General features: G+C 37.6%; 1 protein-coding gene across 1 annotated transcript; it reads left to right on the top strand.

Moving 5' to 3' along the window:
- Window positions 1-533: 533 nt before the first annotated feature.
- LOC104246483 (uncharacterized) lies at window positions 534-21,901 on the top strand. Its single transcript, XM_009802295.2, has 23 exons — window positions 534-891; window positions 983-1,090; window positions 1,744-1,892; window positions 2,871-2,952; window positions 3,120-3,544; window positions 4,254-4,686; window positions 4,796-5,019; window positions 11,802-11,997; window positions 12,141-12,289; window positions 12,433-12,607; window positions 12,701-12,754; window positions 13,720-13,899; window positions 14,727-14,839; window positions 16,611-16,793; window positions 16,964-17,021; window positions 17,231-17,290; window positions 19,836-19,877; window positions 19,966-20,096; window positions 20,221-20,353; window positions 20,433-20,510; window positions 21,002-21,118; window positions 21,279-21,341; window positions 21,420-21,901. Exons 1-23 carry the CDS (start codon window positions 739-741, stop codon window positions 21,504-21,506), a joined length of 3,393 nt encoding a protein of 1,130 aa, XP_009800597.1. The 5' UTR covers window positions 534-738; the 3' UTR covers window positions 21,507-21,901.
- Window positions 21,902-22,120: the final 219 nt, after the last annotated feature.

The raw sequence follows: 22,120 nt of genomic DNA, 5'->3' as shown, positions 1-22,120 counted from the left end.
CCTTGTCAGGCCCCACTTGTATTAAGAGCCCGTTTGGCTTAGCTAATGTAGAGTAACTGATAAGCATAATGTACTGAAAGACACTTTTAAATGCTGAAATTGATTTAAAAAATATGCAGTTACATGTTTGGATAAAAGTGCTGAAATAAACAATAAGCAGCTGAAGAACTGGGTATACGAAGAGTTTTGTTTTAAAAAGAAGTATTTTAGGGATAGAATAGTAAATATTTTGGTCAAACCTAAAAGCTGAAATTTGATAAGTTGGGGAAGACCAACTTATGACTTTTGACTTATTTTTAGCTTATAAGCACTTGTAATTTTACCAAACACATAAATAAGCTAAAAAGTACTTATAAGCCAGTTTAACCAACTTATAAGCTTAGCCAAACACCCTCTAAATTAGTGATTTTTTTGTTGTTGTTAGAAAAGCTATTTCGGGCGGAGTTAAATGGGAGGAGTCGAATTGAGGGTCTAAATACAGTTGGGGGGGGGGGGGGGGTCTAAATACAAATACAATAAAATCAATTTTACAGCAACATCGGTTGTTCTTCAAAACTCTCGAGATCCAAACCCCCAACTGAAACGAAAGGGAGGTCCCATCACATTAGACACTCTCTTTCATTCATCTACTTCTTCTTCTGCAGCAAATGCACACCCGATTTGGATCTCCATCTAAACCCTTACGCTCCCACCCTTTGATCTGCATTTGAACTGAATTTTTTTGCATAAATCTGGAAGATGTATATGGCATATGGATGGCCACAGGTAATCCCTATGGAATCAGCTGGGCTATGCCCTTCTTCTTCTCAGCAAATTGTATACCTGAAGCTCATCAATCGCTTATTGCTCGTCGTTTCACCTACTCATCTTGAACTATGGTCCTCCTCCCAGGTCTGGATGAATGCAACAATTGGAGAATTTCGCTTCGTTGGTGATAATTAATTGAGTACTGATTATTTCTCACGTTTCTTTTCGGTTTCAGCATAGAGTGAGATTGGGCAAGTACAAGAGAAGCTCTGATTCGATTCAGAAAGAAGGCGAGAATTTGCGCGCCGTTTGGAGTCCTGATACCAAATTGATTGCCGTCCTTGTAAGTGTCTTACGTTGATTCGGTATCATGAACTCTTTGTAATGTAATGTGCCTGTATAGAGCAGAATGAATAGAGAGTAAGATTCATATAGCCGACCTCGACTAGTTCGGGTAGTTTGTTGGTGGAGTCTGTCTTAATTAGTGGTATGTAAAATGATAATTTGTCATGTAAACTGAAATATGTGCTCCATTTGCATTTCAACAGCGGGACCGTTTAGGGCATCCAAAGTGCTCTACAGCTTACTCCAGGATTTATGGAAAATGTGAAAGTTGATGATTTCACGCTCATAAACACTAGTATAAGATGTTTTACAATTTGAATTATCTTGTAAGTGTCGCTATACTTTCATGGACACTTGAGAACTAAATTGCTTGCTGAGCTTTCTAGGAATATTGGATTTAACTTTATACATTATCAATTCAATTGTCTTTGGTAAGTGTAAATATCATGTTAAATACACTAAAAATAACTTAAATCCTATCATTATTAGTTAGGGGTTGCTTAAAGTGACAGCGGTTGTTGCTGACATTTAAAGAACGTGTTACTGTTTGTTGCCCCTGTCTCTGATACTGAGAAGTTAGAGCTGCTTTGATACGTGCGAAACAGTGAGTGCCTTTTATGCTTACTTTGTCTTACTTTCTTTGTATTGCAGACCTCTTCCTTCTATCTACACATTCTGAAGGTCCATTTTACAGAAAGGAAAATACAAATTGGAGGCAAACAACCAACTGGTTTGTTTTTAGCAAGCATAACTTTGCTCTTGAATGAACAGGTGCCTTTTGCTAACAGGAACTTGACAATGTAAGTTACCCTGTTTATACTTCTTGACAATTTATGATTTTAACGCAAGCTGAAAACTTCACCCTCCATGGATTTTTTGTACTGTGAACAAAACAAGTCTTTCAATGTCCGTGAGATACAATTGTTTTATTTATTTTATTTTTGATAAATCCATGAGATCAGAAATGTATTCCAAAAATACCTTCTTTTCTCATAAGCTACCAGATGTCCACTGGTTATGAAGTCAAAGGTTGTGGGTACTGCATAGTCAAATATTTATGCAGTTTGGTTTTAGCAATTTGTACCAGGCAGGAGGGTTTGACATTTCCTCTGTCAAGCCCTAAATAATTGTATATCTATCCAACAATTGATATTTTTGAATTTTGTGCGTCAAAAAATTATAAAAAGTATGTTACTGAATTTTGAAAGGTGGGGCTAATGCACAATCAATAGCTGAAATAATCTACTCATATATGTAAATAGCTACATATCTGTAAATTGATTTTTAAAAGATCTCATGTTGATGTACTTGTCAAAAGAAAAGGGGGACCTCGTGACAATGCAAGACCTAGAGGATAGTGGAGTTAATAACCACGTAATCTAAATCTTAATGTAAGATTCCCAAAAGAAAGGCTAGTTATTCTTTTTGCATATTTGCTTGGCCCAGAGATCTCGTTGTTCATTTTATCTGTGTGCATTTTGAAAATGGCTTAAGTTGTCAATTAAGTAGGGATAGTTTCCACTGTAGCTTAAGTTATCACTCAAGTATAATTCTGTCTTGATTTGTCACCATATTGAGATCCTGAGGTCCTATTCGGTCTGTACTTTACTACTTGTGGGTATTTGTGTTGTTTCACTGGCAGTTTATTTGTTGAGAATATAGAGATAGGCCCATTCATGTCTTTCATGCCAGATTCGTTTCTTCATTATTTAACTTACTGGCTGTTGCTCTCAGCTGAAATACATAATTAGTTTGTTCCCTGCTTATGTGGCTTGCAGGAGCAATATAGTTTGTGACAACAAACATATGATAGTTGGGCTTTCTGATGGATCTCTGTATAATATATCCTGGAAGGGCGAGGTAATTCTTTTGAAACATGTCTTAATAGTATCATGCATTGATGTGAAAATTTTAGTTGACAGTTCTGGTTTATGTCTGCTTATTAAAATTAAAGACTGTAGTTGTTCATTTCAGTGCAGCAGAAAATGTAGGAAATGTTTGTTCATTTTTTTTTTGTTGTATTGCAGTTTTGTGGAGCCTTTGATGCCTTTGATCTTGATGTTCAGCCTCATGATGGCAGTGGGGTTCCTAAACTAGCAAGTTCTTTGGAAAACGGCCTTGCTTCTGGCGGGAGTTTACCCTTTTCCAACTTCAGTCATCATTCGTTGAAAAACCCTGCCGTGGTCCACTTGGAATTTTCCTTACCCTTAAGGTTGCTTTTTGTGCTATTTTCTGATGGACAACTGGTCTTGTGTTCTGTGAGCAAAAAGGGTCTGAAGCAAATGGAGTCTATCAAAGCTGAAAAGAGACTGGGCTCTGGTGATGCTGCATGTGCTGCAGTTGCTTCAGAACAGCAACTCCTTGCTGTTGGTACCAGAAGAGGTGTTGTTGAGTTGTACGACATTGCAGAATCTGCTTCACTTATGCGTTCTGTTTCTCTGTATGATTGGGGGTAAGCTTTTGCCATTGACATCCAAGGTTGGGAAAAGACAGGCACAATTAGTTGCTGATGGGAGAACCCTTTTAGTGCAGCATTTGATTATTTTGTCCCAAGCTAAGTTCATTTATATATTTCCGAGTCTTGTTATGGAGCGGGTATAAGCTTGATAATAGATGATTGAGTCAGTAATAATAGTATGTGGCAACTAAATTTATGATGATATGTGCTTTAAGGAACTTGTTTTGCACATAGTATTGAACAATGTACACGTATTTAAGTTTATTCAACTTTCTTTTTCTGGTGAATAGAAAGTAAAATTTAAGAATCATCTATGTAAGATAATTATATATGTGATCATAGAGCTCAGACTTGCTACCCAAGGGGATTATTTCAATAGCCAATGGTATATTTTGTGTCCATATGACCTTATCAAAAATAATTTTGTGTGTAAACCATGTGAAGCATATATCTGTGAGATTTTGGCAGTTAGCAGAATAGTTGCGAAGCAAATCCATCAATCTAAACTATTAAAATGAAAATATTCTACCTAGTTGGTCTGAGTTTGAGATGTTTTAGAGTAGTACTGACTTTTTAGCTCTGGCCACATCTTGTAAGAATGAAAAGAAGGTGATGGAAGATTCTGTATGAGGAAATTTGCAACAGTTAACAACAGAATATAGGACTTCTCTGACTTCTCAATAAACCTGCAATTCTTCTGCAGGTATTCAGTGGAGGATACTGGGGCTGTCAGTTGTGTTGCATGGACACCTGATAATTCTGCTTTTGCAGTTGGGTGGAAGTTAAGAGGGCTAACAGTTTGGTCTGTTTCTGGCTGTCGCTTGATGTCCACAATTCGTCAAATTGGCTTAAGTTCTGCATCTTCTCCAGTTGTCAAGCGGAATCAGGAATGTAAATATGAACCTATGATGAGTGGTACCTCATTGATGAACTGGGATGAATATGGATACAAGCTTTATGCTATTGAAGAAGGAGCTTCAGAGAGAATTATTGCATTCTCTTTTGGAAAATGCTGTCTGAACAGAGGAGTCTCTGGGACTACTTATGTCCGACAAGTAATCTATGGTGAAGATCGGTTGCTTGTTGTGCAGTCAGAAGATACTGATGAACTAAAACTCTTGCATCTTAGCCTTCCAGTTAAGAGTTATATTAACTGAAGAGTGTGGTTTATTCTTTTGTTTATGTTGCTTTTGTTTTTCCTTGTCGGGAAGCTCTGTCTCTAATATAATTTCAACTCTCCGCTAGGTTTCCTACGTCTCTCAGAATTGGCCAGTTCAACATGTGGCAGCTAGTAAGGATGGAATGTACTTAGCAGCTGCTGGCCTTCATGGACTGATCTTATATGACATAAGATTGAAAAAGTGGCGAGTTTTTGGAGATGTCACTCAGGAACAAAAGATCCAGTGCAGAGGCTTGTTATGGCTTGGGAAGATTGTGGTTGTCTGCAACTACGATGATTCTTCTGACGGGTGAGCTATCTATTTGCATTAGCTGATTACCTATACAGCATCAACTTATGCTGTATGAGATAGATGAGCACATTTGAAATAGACGAGCACATTTACATTTGTTATTATGTTCTGCACAAGGTATGAATGTACAGGATATGCATGTCCATATATTGGATTTCTCCAACACCTTACTGCTGATTGGCTTTCACTTTGAATTTAAAGGTCTGTTCTGATGTTTAAACTGGTTTTTTAAGAAACTCCCGAATGATTTGTGGTTTACTCTTAGATAACAATGCATTTAAGAGGTGAGATAACCAGTTACTTTTCATGTATCTTTCTGGGACAAAAGATTCCTAGAAAATATGTTTACTCCCAGGCACATTTCCCTAGATACTCTCTCTCCTACTTCCTAGGAGGGTAGAACCACCTTTCTGGTGGGATCTTTCACCGGATTCCTTCCCTTTCCTCTCCTCCATACTCCTTCCTTTCTTTCTCTTTCTCTCCTTCTCAGATTTTCCCCTCAAAATCAGATTTGTTTTACTTCATCAGTTAAATATGGACAGTGACAGAATTTATTACATTGCTGGCTTCAAGTCTTTTGATATCACAAAAATTAGTTCCAAGTCTGGAACATGGTTTGAATGGGTAGAACGTAGCAGAAAATTGATGAGAACAGTAAATGTCAGCAGTAAAGTCATGAAATGGGTGACAGAGATATTTAACGTGGCGTCAAAGGAACATAGCAGGGCAATAAGAAGATGGAACATGAAAGAACATTACACAGAATACTTTTGTAACCTTAAATTCAATGAATATGGTAGGTACATCAGTTTTATTGCTATACAAGGGGAAAGTAGATCTATCATTATTACACCGGAAATCTCATTAAATGCTGGGTGGGGAGACATAGCTAGAAAAATTATAAGACTCATTAATTCTTCAGAGAAAGAGAAGCAGCCCCAGACAGTGAGAATCTCAAAGATGGAGTCCTCATACACTGAAGCGGTCAGAACCAATAAATGGTCCACTGAAGGCACAAAATCATCCCCAATAAAAATCAACAACTCCAAAATTATGGCCCCAGGAGGTTCAGAATTATCAGAGAGGGATGTGTTGAGTAGATGCATAGTAGGCAAGGTGATGATTTCTTTGAAGGAATCTCCAACTTTGAACGATATAAGAAGATGGGCAAACAACACGTGGAATTCCACCATCAGCATAAACGTTCATGAGATGAATGATTCCCAATCTCTGTTCGAATTTCCCACAAGAAAGGAGGCAGAACATGTGCTAAGGGGAGAATGGCGGTGGCAGAAGTCCAAAGTAAGCCTCGACTTGTGGAAACCTACCACTGGTTGCTGGCCGGAAAAGGTGAAACGAGACTGGGTATGGGTTAGACTATTGGGTTTACCTGTTAATCTACGGTCAGATAAAGTTCTCATAACCAAATGTGGGGGATGGCTAGAAACAGAAGAGGAAACAAACCTCAAAAACCGCCTTCGATGGGCAAGAATAAACGTGAAGGGAGATGGGAGTAGGGTTCCGAGAGAGATACTGATGGAAAGTGACGGATTTTTATACAAAATCCCCATCTGGTGTGAATTCCGGTGACTGTAACAGCGATGACAACGGCGGGGTGTCCAAGGGAGGAAGATGATGAAGGACAAGGACTGCAGGGTAATAGAGGGAGAAATGAACCGATGGTCAATAGTAGTATCCACCTGGGGAAGGAGATTGTAACGGCTCCACAATACTATGGTCATGTGGGTACATCGAACAATGGGGAGGCTTTTAAAAATTCTGCACGTGTGCCAGTCTCACGTGACAAAGGACCAGACTCAATTTCTAATGAATTGGGCCCAAATAAATCTCTGGGCCCAAGATTGATAGACCACTCTATAACCCTCTGTAATAAAAGGCCAAAAATCATAGCCAGTTGGAGGAATTAAAAGACCTATCCTAATAGAGGTCCAGGCAAATACATTGTACCTCCCTTTGGAAAAAAAGTCGAAGAAAGCAGAGAAGGCCACTGAGATCGACAATTCAGATGATACACTCGAGGAGGAAGCTCAAACCGAAGAGAACAAGGAAAAGGCCTTGGTATTAATCAAAAACAAGGAACAATCAACCTCTGACATGCAGCTAAAGGAGCACATGCAACCGGAAGAGGAGAAAACATTTGGAGAGTGGACAATTGAAGAAGTTCCCCCCTTAAATTCTCTAGATAATGAAGAGGACCCAGAGTTTCAGGCATCAATTTGGGTGCACCAAAATATCATTAGGTTGAGCAAAGAGTTTGGGGTGGAATTCAAAGGGTGCGAAAAGGAAGCACTCCAATTATTCATGAAAATTGATGGAAAGAGGAAGAATTTAACGGAGTCAACATCACTGATGATGGAAGCTGTCACACCAAAGAAGAAAGGAAGCAAAGAATTGAAAAACTTAGATCTTGATAGTAGTTTCAAAAGCAATGGCACAAGAAGCAGGGGAGGGTATATTGTCATCGATAGTCAATGATGATTAAAATAGTATCTTGGAATGTTAGGGGATTTAACGAGCTAGGAAGAGGGAGTTGATAAAAAATATGGTGAGTAGCTGGAAGAAGGAAGTCTGTTGCTTTTAAGAAACCAAGGTAGAAGGGAAAATCAGGGAGATAATTAGAGAATTATGGGCAAATAGATGGGTGAAATATGCCTAGTTGGAAGCAAGTGGAACTAGAGGGGGTATTCTCATTATGTGGGATAGTAGGGCATGGGAAGGGGAAGTCAGTAGTGTGGGTAGATATTCCATCACATATAAGTTCAGTGGCAAAGCCCAAGAATTTGTTTGGCATTTAACCAGTTTTTATGCTGGTAATGATAGGGGTGAAAGAAAAGAAGTATGGTGGGAGATAGGAGCTGCTAGGTGTCTATTCACTGGGCCTTGGGTTGTGTGTGGGGATTTTAACACTGTTACATATCCCTCAGAGAAGAACTGTGTTAGGTATACCAGATCAATGGCAGACTTCTCAGATTTCATTGAGGACATGGGTTTAGTTGATTTGCAACTAATAGGAGGCAAGTTCACATGGAAGAAAGGAACAAATTTTAACATTGCTGCTAGGCTGGACAGGTTTCTAGTCTCTGAAGAATGGGATGAAGGATTTAGAAACATTAAACAGTCAATCCTTCATAGGGTTACCTCTGACCATTCACCTGTCATGATTCAGTATGGCAATTGGGAACCAGTGAAATCTTTTTTCAAATTCGAGAATTGGTGGCTGCTGACTGAAGGTTTCAAGAATAGAATTAAAACATGGTGGGAGTCCTTTTCATGTACTGGCAGACCTGATTACATCCTGGCTTTCAAGCTGAAAGCTTTGAAGGAAAAACTCAAAGAATGGAGCAAGACAATTCAAGGCAATCTGAAGATACAAAAACAACATATATTGGACCAACTTGCTGAACTTGAGGATATACAAGAACTGAGGAGCTTGAATGAGGAAGAGACACAAAAAAACCTCTCTGCTGCTAGAATTTGAGGAAAATGCTCGGAAGGAGGAGATAGCATGGAGGCAACGGTCCAGGGCCTTATGGTTGAAAGAAGGTGACAAAAATACTAAGTTCTTTCACAGAATTGCAAATGCCCATAAAAGATATAACAATATTGACAAGCTACAAGTCAATGGGGAAACTGTGGAGAATCTTGAAGATATCAAGAGGGAGATAATTTCTTTCTACCAAAAATTATACAGAGAAGCTGAGGAATGGAGACCACAATGCAGCCTAAGGTACCGCCAAACTATTAGCTCAGAGGATAATCAGATGTTATTGAGCCCTTTTGAGCCTCAGGAAATCTGGGAGAATGTCAAAGCATGTGCAGGGGACAAAGCTCCTGGTCTAGATGGGTATACTATGGCTTTCTACATTCAATGCTGGGAAGTGATCAGTCAAGATGTGATAGCTGCAGTCCAGAATTTTCAAGTTACTGGGGTCTTTGAAAAAAGCTTCGATGCTACTTTGGTGGCTTTGATTCCTAAGAAAGTTGGAGCTAAAGAATTGAAAGATTTCAGACCTACCAGTCTGATAAGTAGTGTCTACAAAATAATCTCAAAAATCCTAACAGAAAGAATCAAGAAAATAATGGGCAAGCTGGTGGACAATCAACAGATGGCCTTCATCAAAGGTAGGTAAATAATGGATGCTATTCTCATTGCAAAGCTGGACATAGAAAAGGCATATGATCACCTTAACTGGAAGTTTTTGTTGGGAATACTTTCGAAGATGGGCTTTGATGAAAGATGGATTAGTTGGATCAAATTCTGCATTAGTACTGTCAAATTCTCTATCTTAGTCAATGGTTCACCTGTTGGTTTCTTTTCCTCTCAGAGAGGCTTGAGACAAGGAGACCCAATCTCCCCTTTTCTATTTATTCTGGCTATGGTAGGTTTAAACAATCTGTTTAAAATTGCCAAAGCAAATTATAGGATCAAGGGGTTCAGGGTAAACTCTAGGGAGTCAACCAACTTGGAAATCACCCATCTACAATATGCAAATGATACTTTGGTGTTTTGTGATGCTAGCAGAGAACAGTTGCTTTTCCTGAGAATGGTATTCATTCTTTTTGAAGCTATATCTGGACTACACATTAACTAGAACAAGAGTTTCATCTATCCAGTTAATGAAGTAATGGAGTTGCATAGTTTGGCTAGAATACTGGGGGGGAGATAGGAGCTCTACCAACAGTGTACCTGGGAATGCCACTTGGAGCAAAAAGCAAGTCAAAAGGAATATGGAATGGAGTAATTGAGAAATGCGAAAAGAAACTTGTTAGTTGGAAGAGCCAATACCTATCTTTGGGAGGTAGACTAATCCCCATCAATAGTGTTTTGGATGCATGCCTACTTACATGATGTCTTTATTTCCAGTTCCGACCGGTGTAGTTAAAATAATAGATGCACTGAGAAGAAACTTTCTATGGCAAGGCACCAGTGATAAGAGTAAGTTTCATCTGGTCAGATGGGAAGTACTTATTACCAGCAAGAAAGAAGGGGGAATGGGGATCAGAAATTTGAAAACTCAGAATCAAGCATCAAGCATTGATGATGAAGTGGTTATGGAGGTTTGCCACAACAGAGCAATCTTTATGGAAGAAGGTAATTCAAGAAAGGGGATGGAAGGTAGTTGGGCAACAAAAACAGTTTGTACTCCTTATGAGGTGAGTCTGTGGAGGTCTATCAGAAACACATGGCCAAGGTTCAGAAACAATTTCAGTCTCAGAGTTGGAAATGGAATGAAAACATCCTTCTGGGAAGATAAATGGCTTGGACAGAGAACTTTAAAGCAACTATTCCCGGACATCTACAATCTGAATCAGCAACAAAGAACTTCTGTTGGAGAACTTTGGACAGGTCAAGGATGGAACCTTACATTTAGAAGATTTCTATATGACTGGGAAATTCAGAGGCTGACAGATTTCTATGATACTCTGGAACAGTTTAGAGGGACCACCAACAATGAAGATAGGCTGTTCTGGCAAGGGGGGGAAGGAGGAATTTTCTCTGTTATAGCTTACAAGGAGTACAACCATTCTAATAATCAGATTGGTTGCTGGCCTTGGAAAATGATCTGGAAAGTTAAAATACCTTACAAAGTGGCATGTTTTGTCTGGCTTCTAGCAAGAGAAGTTGTCCTAACCCAAGATAATCTCACTAAGAGATTAGTGAGGATATCAGTTGGGGTCCAGATATTATTTATGTAAAGCTCAGGAGGAGACAGTCAACCATCTTTTTTTGCACTGCAGTGTCACAGATCAAATTTGGAAGATATTCATCGACCCGAGGGGAATTAATTGGTTATGCCAGGGAGAATCAGGGAAGTCCTAACAAGTTGGAAAAGAGATGGAATGCAGTCTGGCCAGAAGGAGAGATGGAAGATTGTCCCTGCATGTATATGGTGGACAATTTGGAAAGAAAGGAACCTAAGATGTTTTGACGATACACATAGTTCAATACAAAAGTTGAAAATGAGCTGCCTTACGCTCTTCTATTTTTGGTGTAAACAGGAGTGCTTAGAAGAGAGTGAAAGTATTTTTGATGTTTTAGACCTCTTATGAGCTTTATAGAGACTTAGTTTGGCTCTCTTTGTACCCCCTTTTGTAATTGTGGATGACTACACTGAATTAGTGTAGTCATGTTTATATCTAATACAAATGTTACCAATTTCAAAAAAAAAAAAGAGGTGAGATAATCACTTTCAATCAGGGAGCATCCAGCAGTAAAAAAACATCTTTTGGCATGAAAATCTGGATGAGTGACAATTAATAATGTATAGTTGAATAAATGGTGATCATAATGTGAAGAACGTTTCAGGAATATTTTTGAAAAGTAAAGAACTTGATATGCATCTAGTTCGATAAGCTTGGCCACGAAAGGGTGCGCCTTGGGGTAGAGTGGCATTCTATTCAGGAGCTACAGCTTACCCTTGAATGTCGATCTGTTTGGCCACAAGAGGCAGCTAGTATATGAAATGGATGTCCTTGTGCTTACAAGAGTTTGTTATGGTCAGACAGATGCATGAAGATTGCAGCAAATACTGTCTACTCTTATATATCAAGTGTTTCCTTCAAGAGTCCTCTATTTGTCTCTGTTTCTTTTGGATATATGGTGCTGGGCAGTATTTGTATGGAGGGAGAGAGTCACTTTTCTTATTGACGGGCGAATACAGCTTTCCAGTTGTAGATTGAATATTTAGATTCTTATCAAGAGGGTTCTCGAGATATAGCTTTTAATAGAACTTGTTGAACTTTAATTGGAATTGCAGGTATGAATTGCTTTTCTATCCCAGATATCACCTTGATCAGAGTTCACTACTATGTCGGAAACCTTTGCTGACCAAGCCGATCGTCATGGATGTTTACCAAGATTATCTACTTGTCACTTACCGGCCCTTTGATGTCCATATTTACCATGTGAAATTATCTGGTGAACTAACACCTTCGAGCTCTCCCGATTTACAGGTGAAGCTTCCTTAGTGTGTATGCTCTATAAAACTGTGTCAAAGTCAATTTTGCATTTTAAAGCTCGACATATATAGCAGAATTTCTTTTGAACAAGAGTATTATATCTGTCATGCGTTTTTAAGTGATAACATGACAAACAGCTTTCTACAGTACGAGAGCTATCAATCATGACTGCAAAGAGCCATCCTGCTTCAATGCGTTTTATTCCTGATCAGCTCCCAAGAGAAAGCGTTGCAGGAAATGGTGGCCTGTCAACTTCTTTGGATCTTTCAGTCAGAGAGCCTACCCGGTATGTACTTATTGTGGAATGTTACACCTCTGAGTTGGACCCTATATTGCCGCATACTAGTATCGAGATGTGCTGGTTTCTAATATTACTGATATCTGGTCTAAGAGATGTTGTCATTTTCTTGTGTTTGAATGTGCTTTCAGATGCTTAATACTGCGGACAAATGGAGAGCTTTCACTTCTTGATTTGGATGAGGGGAGAGAAAGAGAACTCACCGACTCTGTGGAGTTGTTTTGGGTTACCTGTGGTCAGTCGGAGGAGAAAACAAGCTTGATTGAGGAGGTTTCATGGTTAGACTATGGCCACCGAGGAATGCAGGTAACAGTTTTCTTTAGCAGTTGAGTTTTTGTAAATTTCTGTACTTACCTTACATGTCTGATGTATATACTGGTTAAAAGCTCATTATTACAGGTTTGGTATCCATCTCCTGGTGTTGACGCTTTTAAGCAAGAGGATTTCTTGCAGGTATTCAAGTTGCTATTGCTAGAGTCCACATATTTGTTCGTCTTTGATTTTACACTGTATTTAATTGTCCATGTTTCAGTTATTAGTTGCTGTTAACTGGTTCAAGAAATACAGCTTTTGATCTGTTTTGATATGCTTTGTTGTATGTGAAAGCTTTCTTTTCCCTTTTCTTTCTTTTCTCTTGAGGAGAGGAGTTTGGGAAGAAGACTAAGGAGAAGTCGTCAGGATCAACAATGAGAAAGGGAAAGTTAACGAAACCCAGATATTTTCTGGCATGGGTTGTTTGGGATCTTGCAAGTTCTTGAAAGCTATGTTGCTCGGACTCTCCGAAAATGTGGCCGGATACGTGTCGGATCCTCCAAAAGTAGTGCATTTTTGAAGGATCCGACACGGGTGCGGCTACATTTTGGAGAGTCCGCACAACATAGCTTGAAAGTGCTTAAGCATTTCATAAGGTCAAAGAATATTAGGGGCTAATTAAAGTTTAAACAGTGAAATATAGCTGAAGGTGGAAGCTGGATTGAAGTTTAAATAATGGAGCATTTCATGATGTCATTTGAAACAAGAAATGAAATACCCTCATGGGTATACTTCTGGCCCTTAAGATTCATCTTTTGCAGGATTCAAGCATCAGAATACTATTATATTGAATGTTTAAAATATACAAGTTATAAGTCTTCTGCTTATGACCAACTAAGGTCCGCGGATCATTAGCAATACCGCACCACCAGTTATGATCTTAGCTTATCATTCATTGCCCCAGATCATTAACTATTATCATGCATGAACCCTCTTTTTCATTAAAAAAATCATTAACTATTATCATGCATAAACCATCTTTTTTAAAAACCTATTATCATGCACAAACCTAAAATCTCATATTCTCATTACCTGGCCTTTGCCTTTTGTCTAGATTCTAACCTGCTTTTCTTTCTTTTATTTGGATCTTTGGTGTGAACTTGTAGTTGGATCCGGAGCTGGAATTTGATCGTGAGGTGTATCCTCTTGGTTTACTGCCAAACGCGGGAGTTGTAGTTGGCGTCTCCCAGAGAATGTCATTTTCCGCATGTACAGAGTTCCCATGTTTTGAGCCTTCTCCTCAAGCTCAGACTATTTTGCATTGTCTACTTCGACATCTTCTACAGGTACTATGCAAAATTATTTGTATTCAAAGGTTAAAGTGAGACAACAGATGGAGTATCTAGTTATTGATAAAAAGGTGATTGAAACGCGGTTTTTGTTTTATAGTGACGATTGTTTCTAAATTCTAAACTAAGATAGAAATAGAACATATTCTCTTTCTCCTAGGAAGTTGATGCAGACATCTGTTGAATCATCCCTTTTGATTTTCCATATGGAGAAGTGCCAAGATGAGCAAATTTTTTTTGCACATTTTAGAGATAGACAGATTGATAGATATAGAAAGTAATGGTACATTACAGTGAAATTGCATTACTCATTATGTGTAACATACTTTGCGTGTGTGTGGGAGTGAGGGAGGGAGGGAGGTAGTTAAACCAAAAAATTAATTTATCTCTGCGAATATGACTTATATTTAGAAAATGATTAGCATCACAGATAGTTTTTGATTTTATCGAAGTTATAAATGTGATTTCTGACAAGAGAAGTCACAAGTATATAAATTTTATCATAATAAGGTAGTAATTTTCTTATTTATTTGACAAAATATAACATAATTTTGTTCCTATTCTAGGAAGATTTTATACGATTCAATTTGTAAAGGAGTATGCATTTAATCATTCATATTTAATCCTACACTGTTTATCTGTTAGTTATTGTTCATGTTTTCCTTGTTTCCTTTTTGTCTTGGCAGTTTACGTTTTTATCTGAATAACCGTTCATCTCCAAGACCTTAGTATTATTTTAACAGTTTGTTAACTGTGAGAATTTCCATTAAACAGGATGAATGAACAACTTCATTTTCTTATAATCTCTTTTACTGTTTTGGCAGAGGGATAAAAAGGAAGAAGCTCTAAGATTGGCACAATTATCTGCAGAGAAGCCACATTTTTCGCACTGCCTAGAGTGGCTTCTTTTTACTGTGTTTGAGGCCGACATTTCTGGGTAATTTTCACCAATTTGATAAGTAATTTGTAAGATTATCACTTGCTATCCAAAGTACTCGTGCTGACCTTTTCGTCATGGATATTTTTCTGGCCCTTGGAGTTTTGATATGGGATAATTTCACATAAATACAACTCACACACCTGACTTGCAACATAATATCCTAGATATCACTTTGCAAATCTATAGCCCAAAAATAATAGGCTAATTCCCGAAAGACAGCTTATTTCACACAATCAAACTACGATTATTGCTCCCTCTTTATACAACCACTTATTTTCATACACTATAATGTGCAATTGCTGAAGCAATCCAACAGGATAAAAGAAAAATAAAAACTTGGTAAATGAATTGTAGAATCTCTCCAACGCATACAAATCTTTTTTATGCAACACATACACGAAAAAGAAGAAGAGAAGTGTCAAACTTCCGTAGAGGCCTCTTACACACTAACAATGTATATACATCCTTATAAACTGAAAAAAATATAATTATACAACACTATACACAAATATACACATTTATACACAATTATACAATACTGTATAACTTGTATAAACATGTATAATAGTGTATAAGAGGCGTTTGTATATTCATATACACAATTATACACTATTATACAGTGTTTATACAAACTGCTACATAGTTATGATTTTTATCCAAGCCTCGAGTTGTAGTAGAAGGTATTGGATGATTCAACTCGTCTATAGGTCAACAAGCTTAAGAACAAGCAAGTCTGGAGCTTTCTGCTTCATCGTGTTGAATATTGATTTAGCTTCCGATCTTTTCTCCTCGAAGCTCGACCAGACATTGGAAATTAAGGTTTCAAACTGCAAAGAGTCAGACCCAATTTCAAAAATCTTCAATATTCTTCTGCTTGCCACCATGGACGACGGAGTAGGAGCCCGAGCCTTCTTCGAGCCATTGATGGCAGAACTGCGTAGGGGGTAGGGGAGGAAGAATAGCGGGGGCTAGGTTAAGAGAGGATGAGGGATCTATGTGGGTTGGAAAGAAAGAAGCGAGAGGCGGTGAGAGAGAATTTGGTGTGCTGGGAATGAAGAAAGAAGAAAATAATAAAAACCCTAAAAGTGTGTCTTAAATAATGGGCTAAAGGCTGAAAAGTTTCTTTCAAGTTATGTACAACATGGGCTAAATAGGGTAGAGCTTCAAATCTGGGCCATTTTCGGTTGGGCTGTTAGGCCAAGTGACAAGGGCCGTAATTCTTTCTTTTGATATTCAGGAAGTTTTCGGGGGAACATTGTTGAATCACAAATAATATTTTGCTCTAGCACTCCCTCCATCCCATCATATATGATATGATGGATCTTGGAGTAGGAGGATCCAATAGTCTTATTTTTGGTTTGAGTTTGGACATCAGTTCCTTCAGTTAATTAAAATAAAATTCACATATTCAAAAGTTCTCCCAAAAAAAACAAAAAAACAAATTGCACTTTTACAATTTGATGATATAGATAAATATTTAAGAAAATCGTAGTTAAAGAAAAGCCAGTTGACTCTGAAAATAGTAGGAATGAGTAGTTTTGAGAAAAACCAGTTAACTAAAATGAGGTAGAAAATTTAGTCTTTGTTGAATAGTTGTCTCTCGGACTGCATCTTTTGGTGGAACTTGGAAGTTTTCTTGTTGAGATTGTCACTAATTTTGTATGACTTTGATCTGACCGGTCTTCTCCTAGCTATTTTTTCTCCCTCTGCCAAACCCATAACACTTATATTTTCATTATAGTTGTATAATATGCGTCTTCTTTTACAGGAAAAACCCAAGCAAAAATCAGAGTGTTATTCCCAACCATTCAACAAATTTGTCACTTCTGGATAAGACATGTGATTTAATAAGAAATTTTCCAGAGTACTTTGACGTGGTTGTTAGTGTTGCAAGAAAGACTGATGGCCGGCATTGGGCAGATTTATTTACTGCTGCTGGGAGATCGACTGAGTATGTAAAAGCATATATTTTGTAACCTTTACCACGCTACTGGATGAATGAATTTTAACAAAAGAGCAGTTTAATGTATATCAAAAGCCTGTTGGATAGTTCATACGTTGTAGAAACTTAATTCTTGTTGTGTCCAATTCCATTATGAGTTAATTCATCTCTACGTTTAGGCTATTTGAGGAATGCTTTCAAAGGAGATGGTATCGCACTGCGGCTTGCTATATACTAGTAAGAGTTACAGCCTTACAGGCTTTTAGTTTCAAATTTCTATCTGCAATTCCCATCTCGTCTTTGGGCGACAAACTGTATATCTTCTCTGAGCTTCCCTATCTTTCGAAGGGGCTGGGGCTGCTTTAGTTTGTGTTGAAAACTTTGTGCAATATCTTTCAGGAAGTCATACCTTTGGATATCTTTGTTTGATATGCCTCTTGCTGCAGGTAATTGCTAAGCTTGAGGGTCCAGCTGTTAGTCAGTATTGTGCACTGCGTTTGTTGCAGGTAATCATGCCAGATGTAATAAATAATAAATGTTACTCCCTCCGTTTCAATTTAGATGAGGTAGTTTGACTCGGCACGGAGTTTAAGAAAAAAGAAGAAGACTTTTGAAACTTGTGATCTTAAAAGTTGAAGGGGTAAAAGCTTTATAGGATCATGACATTTGTGTGGTTATAAAAGCTCATCATTAAGGGTAAAAAGGGTAAAATGAAGAGTTTAAAGTTGAATTATTTTCAATTGTAGAAATGTATCATTCTTTTTGGAACGGACTAATAAGGAAAGTGTGTCATCTAAATTGAAACAGAGGGAGTAGCTTTTATATCCATGTAATCTGTTGAAGTATTTCCCTGGATAAAAATATAGTTGAAGGGAAAAATTTAATGAACAATTCCTCTTTTTGGTGAATAGGTAATTTTTGTCGCTGAACGATTTCCTTTAGATGTGTGTAAACACTCTGTTTTGGATGCCATATTTGCTGCTTGAAAATCTGAAAATTTATCTATTTGGGTTCTCTGGTCCATGCTGCAGCTCTGAAACCAATATATTTGAAGCCAGCATCTGCCTTTTTATTAGCGCGCTACTCTCGACTTCTAGTGAAATTCCCTCTTAATTATTTCTCTTTCTTTCCCTCCTTTTGGATTCAAATGTTGGATAATTATTGACCTTGTGTTTCTGCATAATTGATGGCCTATCTGTATGTCTACCTTTGTTCTATATGCTAAAGAAGAGGATGCAGCTTCTGTATGCTTAACTTTAATTTTTCTTTTTTTCATTTTTTCTTAAGTAGTAATTTGGGTTTTCACTTTTCATGTCATTTCCAAAGGATTTATCATTTTATATAAAATAGAGGTTGCTGGTATGGTTACTTTTGTTAGAACCCTTGGGCATTTCTGATGGGCAGTTTAACTAATACTCTTCCTGAATATGAAGATAGGTATCTTAAGTTTTGCTTAAAGAAATTGGGTTTAATAATTTTTGAACTTTTGGCCTTAGCTGTGTGGTCTGTGGTCTTCTTTTCGTAGCAAGCGTAACTTAAAAATGTAGCTCTCTTTAAAGTAGGGAAAGGTAAATTCCCAATAGACAGAATTGTTAGTCTAGAAAGCAAAAAGAATTCACCAAAAAAAGCTGTGAAGTTAACAAAGGGTAGGGGCGATATAAGGAAATGTTCTCCATGTTTGCATACTTAATCTTCATTTTGATTTCATAATTCTTTTTATTATCTGCATGAATGACTTCATCAAAGATTTGTTTGCAATAAGACCAGTTAAATATATGAAGTTTACCTATCAAAAAAAGGATCTGTTATATAGCCTCATGATTGTTTTAAATTTCTTAGGCTTTGGACAGAAGATGGCCTGCATAATTAGCGATGTGGGAAATTTGGTTATGTATCAGATGGGTCTTCCTTTTTTTACTCTTAGATATCGTGATTCGTGAACAATAGCCTATAATTGACTTCCCTTTATTATATCATCTAAGGAAGCTCTTCAATTCATTATCTTTTTTAAATTGTGGCTAGGTCTCAATGTTCCAAATCAAATTTCTTTTTAAGTAATTACAGCCATTCAATTTTTATCTGGGGTAAAATGAATTTTTCCCGAGTATCCAAACGATTGTCTTGGAGTTCTTAATTATCGTGTTCCTCAGTGAAGTGTGTTTGCACAGACACTCAAGAGGCAGGCATATCCCTTATCCATCACATTACATTTTTGTTGTTATTTGTTAACTCCATAACTTTAAGATGATTTTTTGTACTCCTTACCATGGTGGTTGGTGGGCTTGCTTGACTAGAGTTTTGGATGGTGGTAATGGAAAGTTCAGACGTTTTAATCAATCGATCAACCAACAGTGCTTCAATACCAGATTAATTGGGGCTGGCTATATGAATCCTCTAAATTGAAGTCCGCTCTTTGCTTCAACTATGCCTCAATTCATGATTAATTGGGACCTGCGATTTGAATACTCTAAATCCCTTCTGCTCTTTGCTGTTTCATTTCATTCCAGGAATCATTTTTCAACATCAGATATTTAATGATTTGTGAAATTTAAATTTACTTCTGAACATGTATTCGTGGAACCGTGATGCTAATATGTTTCTGAATGGTGTTACCAAGTCAGTTGTTTGTGCTAGTGCATGAGTGGCTGCTCGTTCAAAATGTTCTCTTATATATTTGGAGCTAAAACTCTTTTTTGTACTTACTGCATCTTCTTGATGCCATTAATGAAACTTCTTACTTCATAAAAAAAATGTTTTAACTGTTGCAAGTATTTGATGCATTTCGTGATGTGATATCCCTTATGCATGTCCTTTTTGATGATTGCCATGACTTTTGTCATCTGCAAAACATCAAATTGACTGGGTAAAGGATAAATGATATTTGGTCCAGGCATTTCAAATTTATTAACAAGATTTTAATGAACTTTAATTCAATTTTTTTCCAAACGGAGATCAAGAAAACACAGACATGGTAAAGTCAAAACATTTCAGTTAACATCAGCAACTTTAGACTTACTCCTTGACCTCACATGGTGTTCTCCTCTTGCCCAGGCAACATTGGATGAGTCTTTATACGAACTGGCAGGGGAACTGGTATGAACTTGGATGTCGATCATGATGCTTTAACAAGATAATTGTCTTCTTTGTGTGAAGTATTCACATTTTTGTCTTTGGTTTTCAGGTGAGGTTTCTTCTCAGATCTGGACGGGAATATGAACCCACAACTACTGATTCTGAGAAGCTATCTCCTAGATTCTTTGGATATTTTCTGTTTTCTTCTAGTTACCGGAGACAAACTTTGGAGTCCAAAGGGTAGATATCAATTAGTGCCAGTTTGTTTCATTTTTAGCAAAAGTTGGCACCAATAGTCTGGTGTTGATGATGGAAGAAGACTTTCACTTACTTTGTTCCTTTTCTTTAAAAATATTTGGAGCAGTTCATTTAAGGAGCAGAGTGCACATGTTGCTTCTGTTAAGAATATTTTAGAAAGTCATGCAAGCTATTTGATGTCTGGAAAAGAACTGTCAAAGCTTGTCGCTTTTGTGAAGGGCACACAGTTTGACCTCGTGGTATGATTCTGACAAACTTTTATTGATTGTATCCTATTATGTTATTGAAAACAGATCATGTGATATAAATGCCTTGCAGGAATATTTGCAACGAGAAAGATATGGAAGTGCTCGGTTAGACAATTTTGCTTCAGGGCTTGAACTTATTGGGCAGAAGGTACTAACTAGTAATGCTTGCATGTGTCATGAAGAATGCTACCAGTGTATAAGCTTCATTATCATATATGTTTCGTATCAGATGGATGGTAAGGTGAATTATGTCTATAAACTATTTTAAGCTCTTGCATCACAGGGTTTTTCTCTAGGAGATGTGGTTGGGGCACTTTGTCTCCAGAGAATTTGAGAAGTTTCTACTTTGTGATCAAGTTATGAGTTTACTGATCTTTGTGGTGTAGCAAAGTACTTTTAAATCAATCTGGTCTCTTGTTTTCATGCTTTTTAGTGTTCTCTTAATTATATCCGTAGATGTTCCAGTCCACGTAACAACTTTGACTTATGCCAATCAGTTCCCAAATGGTGCCTGAATTTCATTTTTAGATGTATTTTGTTTTAGTACGTTTGCTTATATGCATTCTGAAGGTGTGTTCAGCTATAGATGTTGTTGAACTTAATACTGATACTGATTTTTTTTTTCTTTTGAATCATCAGCTTCAGATGGAAACACTGCAAAGTCGTTTAGATGCAGAGTTCCTTTTGTCTCATATGTGCTCAGTCAAATTTAAAGAGTGGATTGTAGTATTGGCCACACTTTTGAGGCGGTCTGAGGTCTGGCTAACTTCCCTTTATGAACTACATGAAAGATGGTTTCCCTTTACTTTTGCTGCTTACAGTCCCCTTTGGGCGAACTTCAAAATCTGCTTATTTTAAGAATCACTTTTGTTAGTTGTAAAACTCACACAGGTTTCATTTTATTATTTTTGCTCAGGTCTTGTTTGATTTATTTCGGCATGATTTGCGCTTGTGGAAAGCATACAACATTACTTTAAAGGTAAATCTAATATGTCAGTTCTTGGTTACTCTTAACTTCATTTGTGTGTCTCAATGTGGTTTTCCTTTGTATCTTCAGTCCCATCCATCATTTACCGAATACCATGACTTGGTTGAAAGCTTGGATGAAAAGCTTTCATCTGCTTCAAATTCAGAAGAGGCGTGAGCTATCTGGATGTAAAGAGCCTTGAACAGCTTTTCAGAAATTTAAAAGAGCTTCCAGTGAGATCATCTGCTTCAAGCGTTAACTTTCAGGCACCAACTTGAAATCAGCATAAATGTTTACCACTATATGGGGCTGGGAGTTGAGCGGCTCTGTGAGAGGCACGAGATGAGATTTTCAGTTCCTGCTTTAGTATCCACATCTCTGTCCTGCGGAAAATTATTTTGTAGATAGGCATATCATTGCTATTCGTTCTTTGATTACCATCTTTTCTTGATTCATAGTTTGTATCAAATTTTAGCTTTTCCATTGAGGGTGTGGGTGATTGTAATGAAAAGGGGCACCTGTTGTATGAAAGATCTGATCTTATAAATAGAGAATAGAGAAGATTTTGTCCATTCCTGCATCACTTGGTCCGTGTTCCTTTTTCCTTTGTTCTTCTGATTGCAATACATTGTAAACTTTTTATCTGTATAGTATCTGGAAACTGCACAGCTTTTTCCGGAAGATATGTTTAGCTTTGCCGGTTCAAGATGGTGTTTATGCACTATTGGTTGCGACGAAAGGTTCAACCCCCCCCCCCCCCACACCCCTTAAGGAATAGGAATTGGAATTAT

Source organism: Nicotiana sylvestris, chromosome 1 (genome assembly GCF_000393655.2).
Source record: "Nicotiana sylvestris chromosome 1, ASM39365v2, whole genome shotgun sequence".
NCBI lineage: Eukaryota > Viridiplantae > Streptophyta > Magnoliopsida > Solanales > Solanaceae > Nicotiana > Nicotiana sylvestris.
The sequence above is the reverse complement of the archived record's forward strand: the minus strand, read 5'-3'. Positions and strand labels throughout refer to the sequence as shown.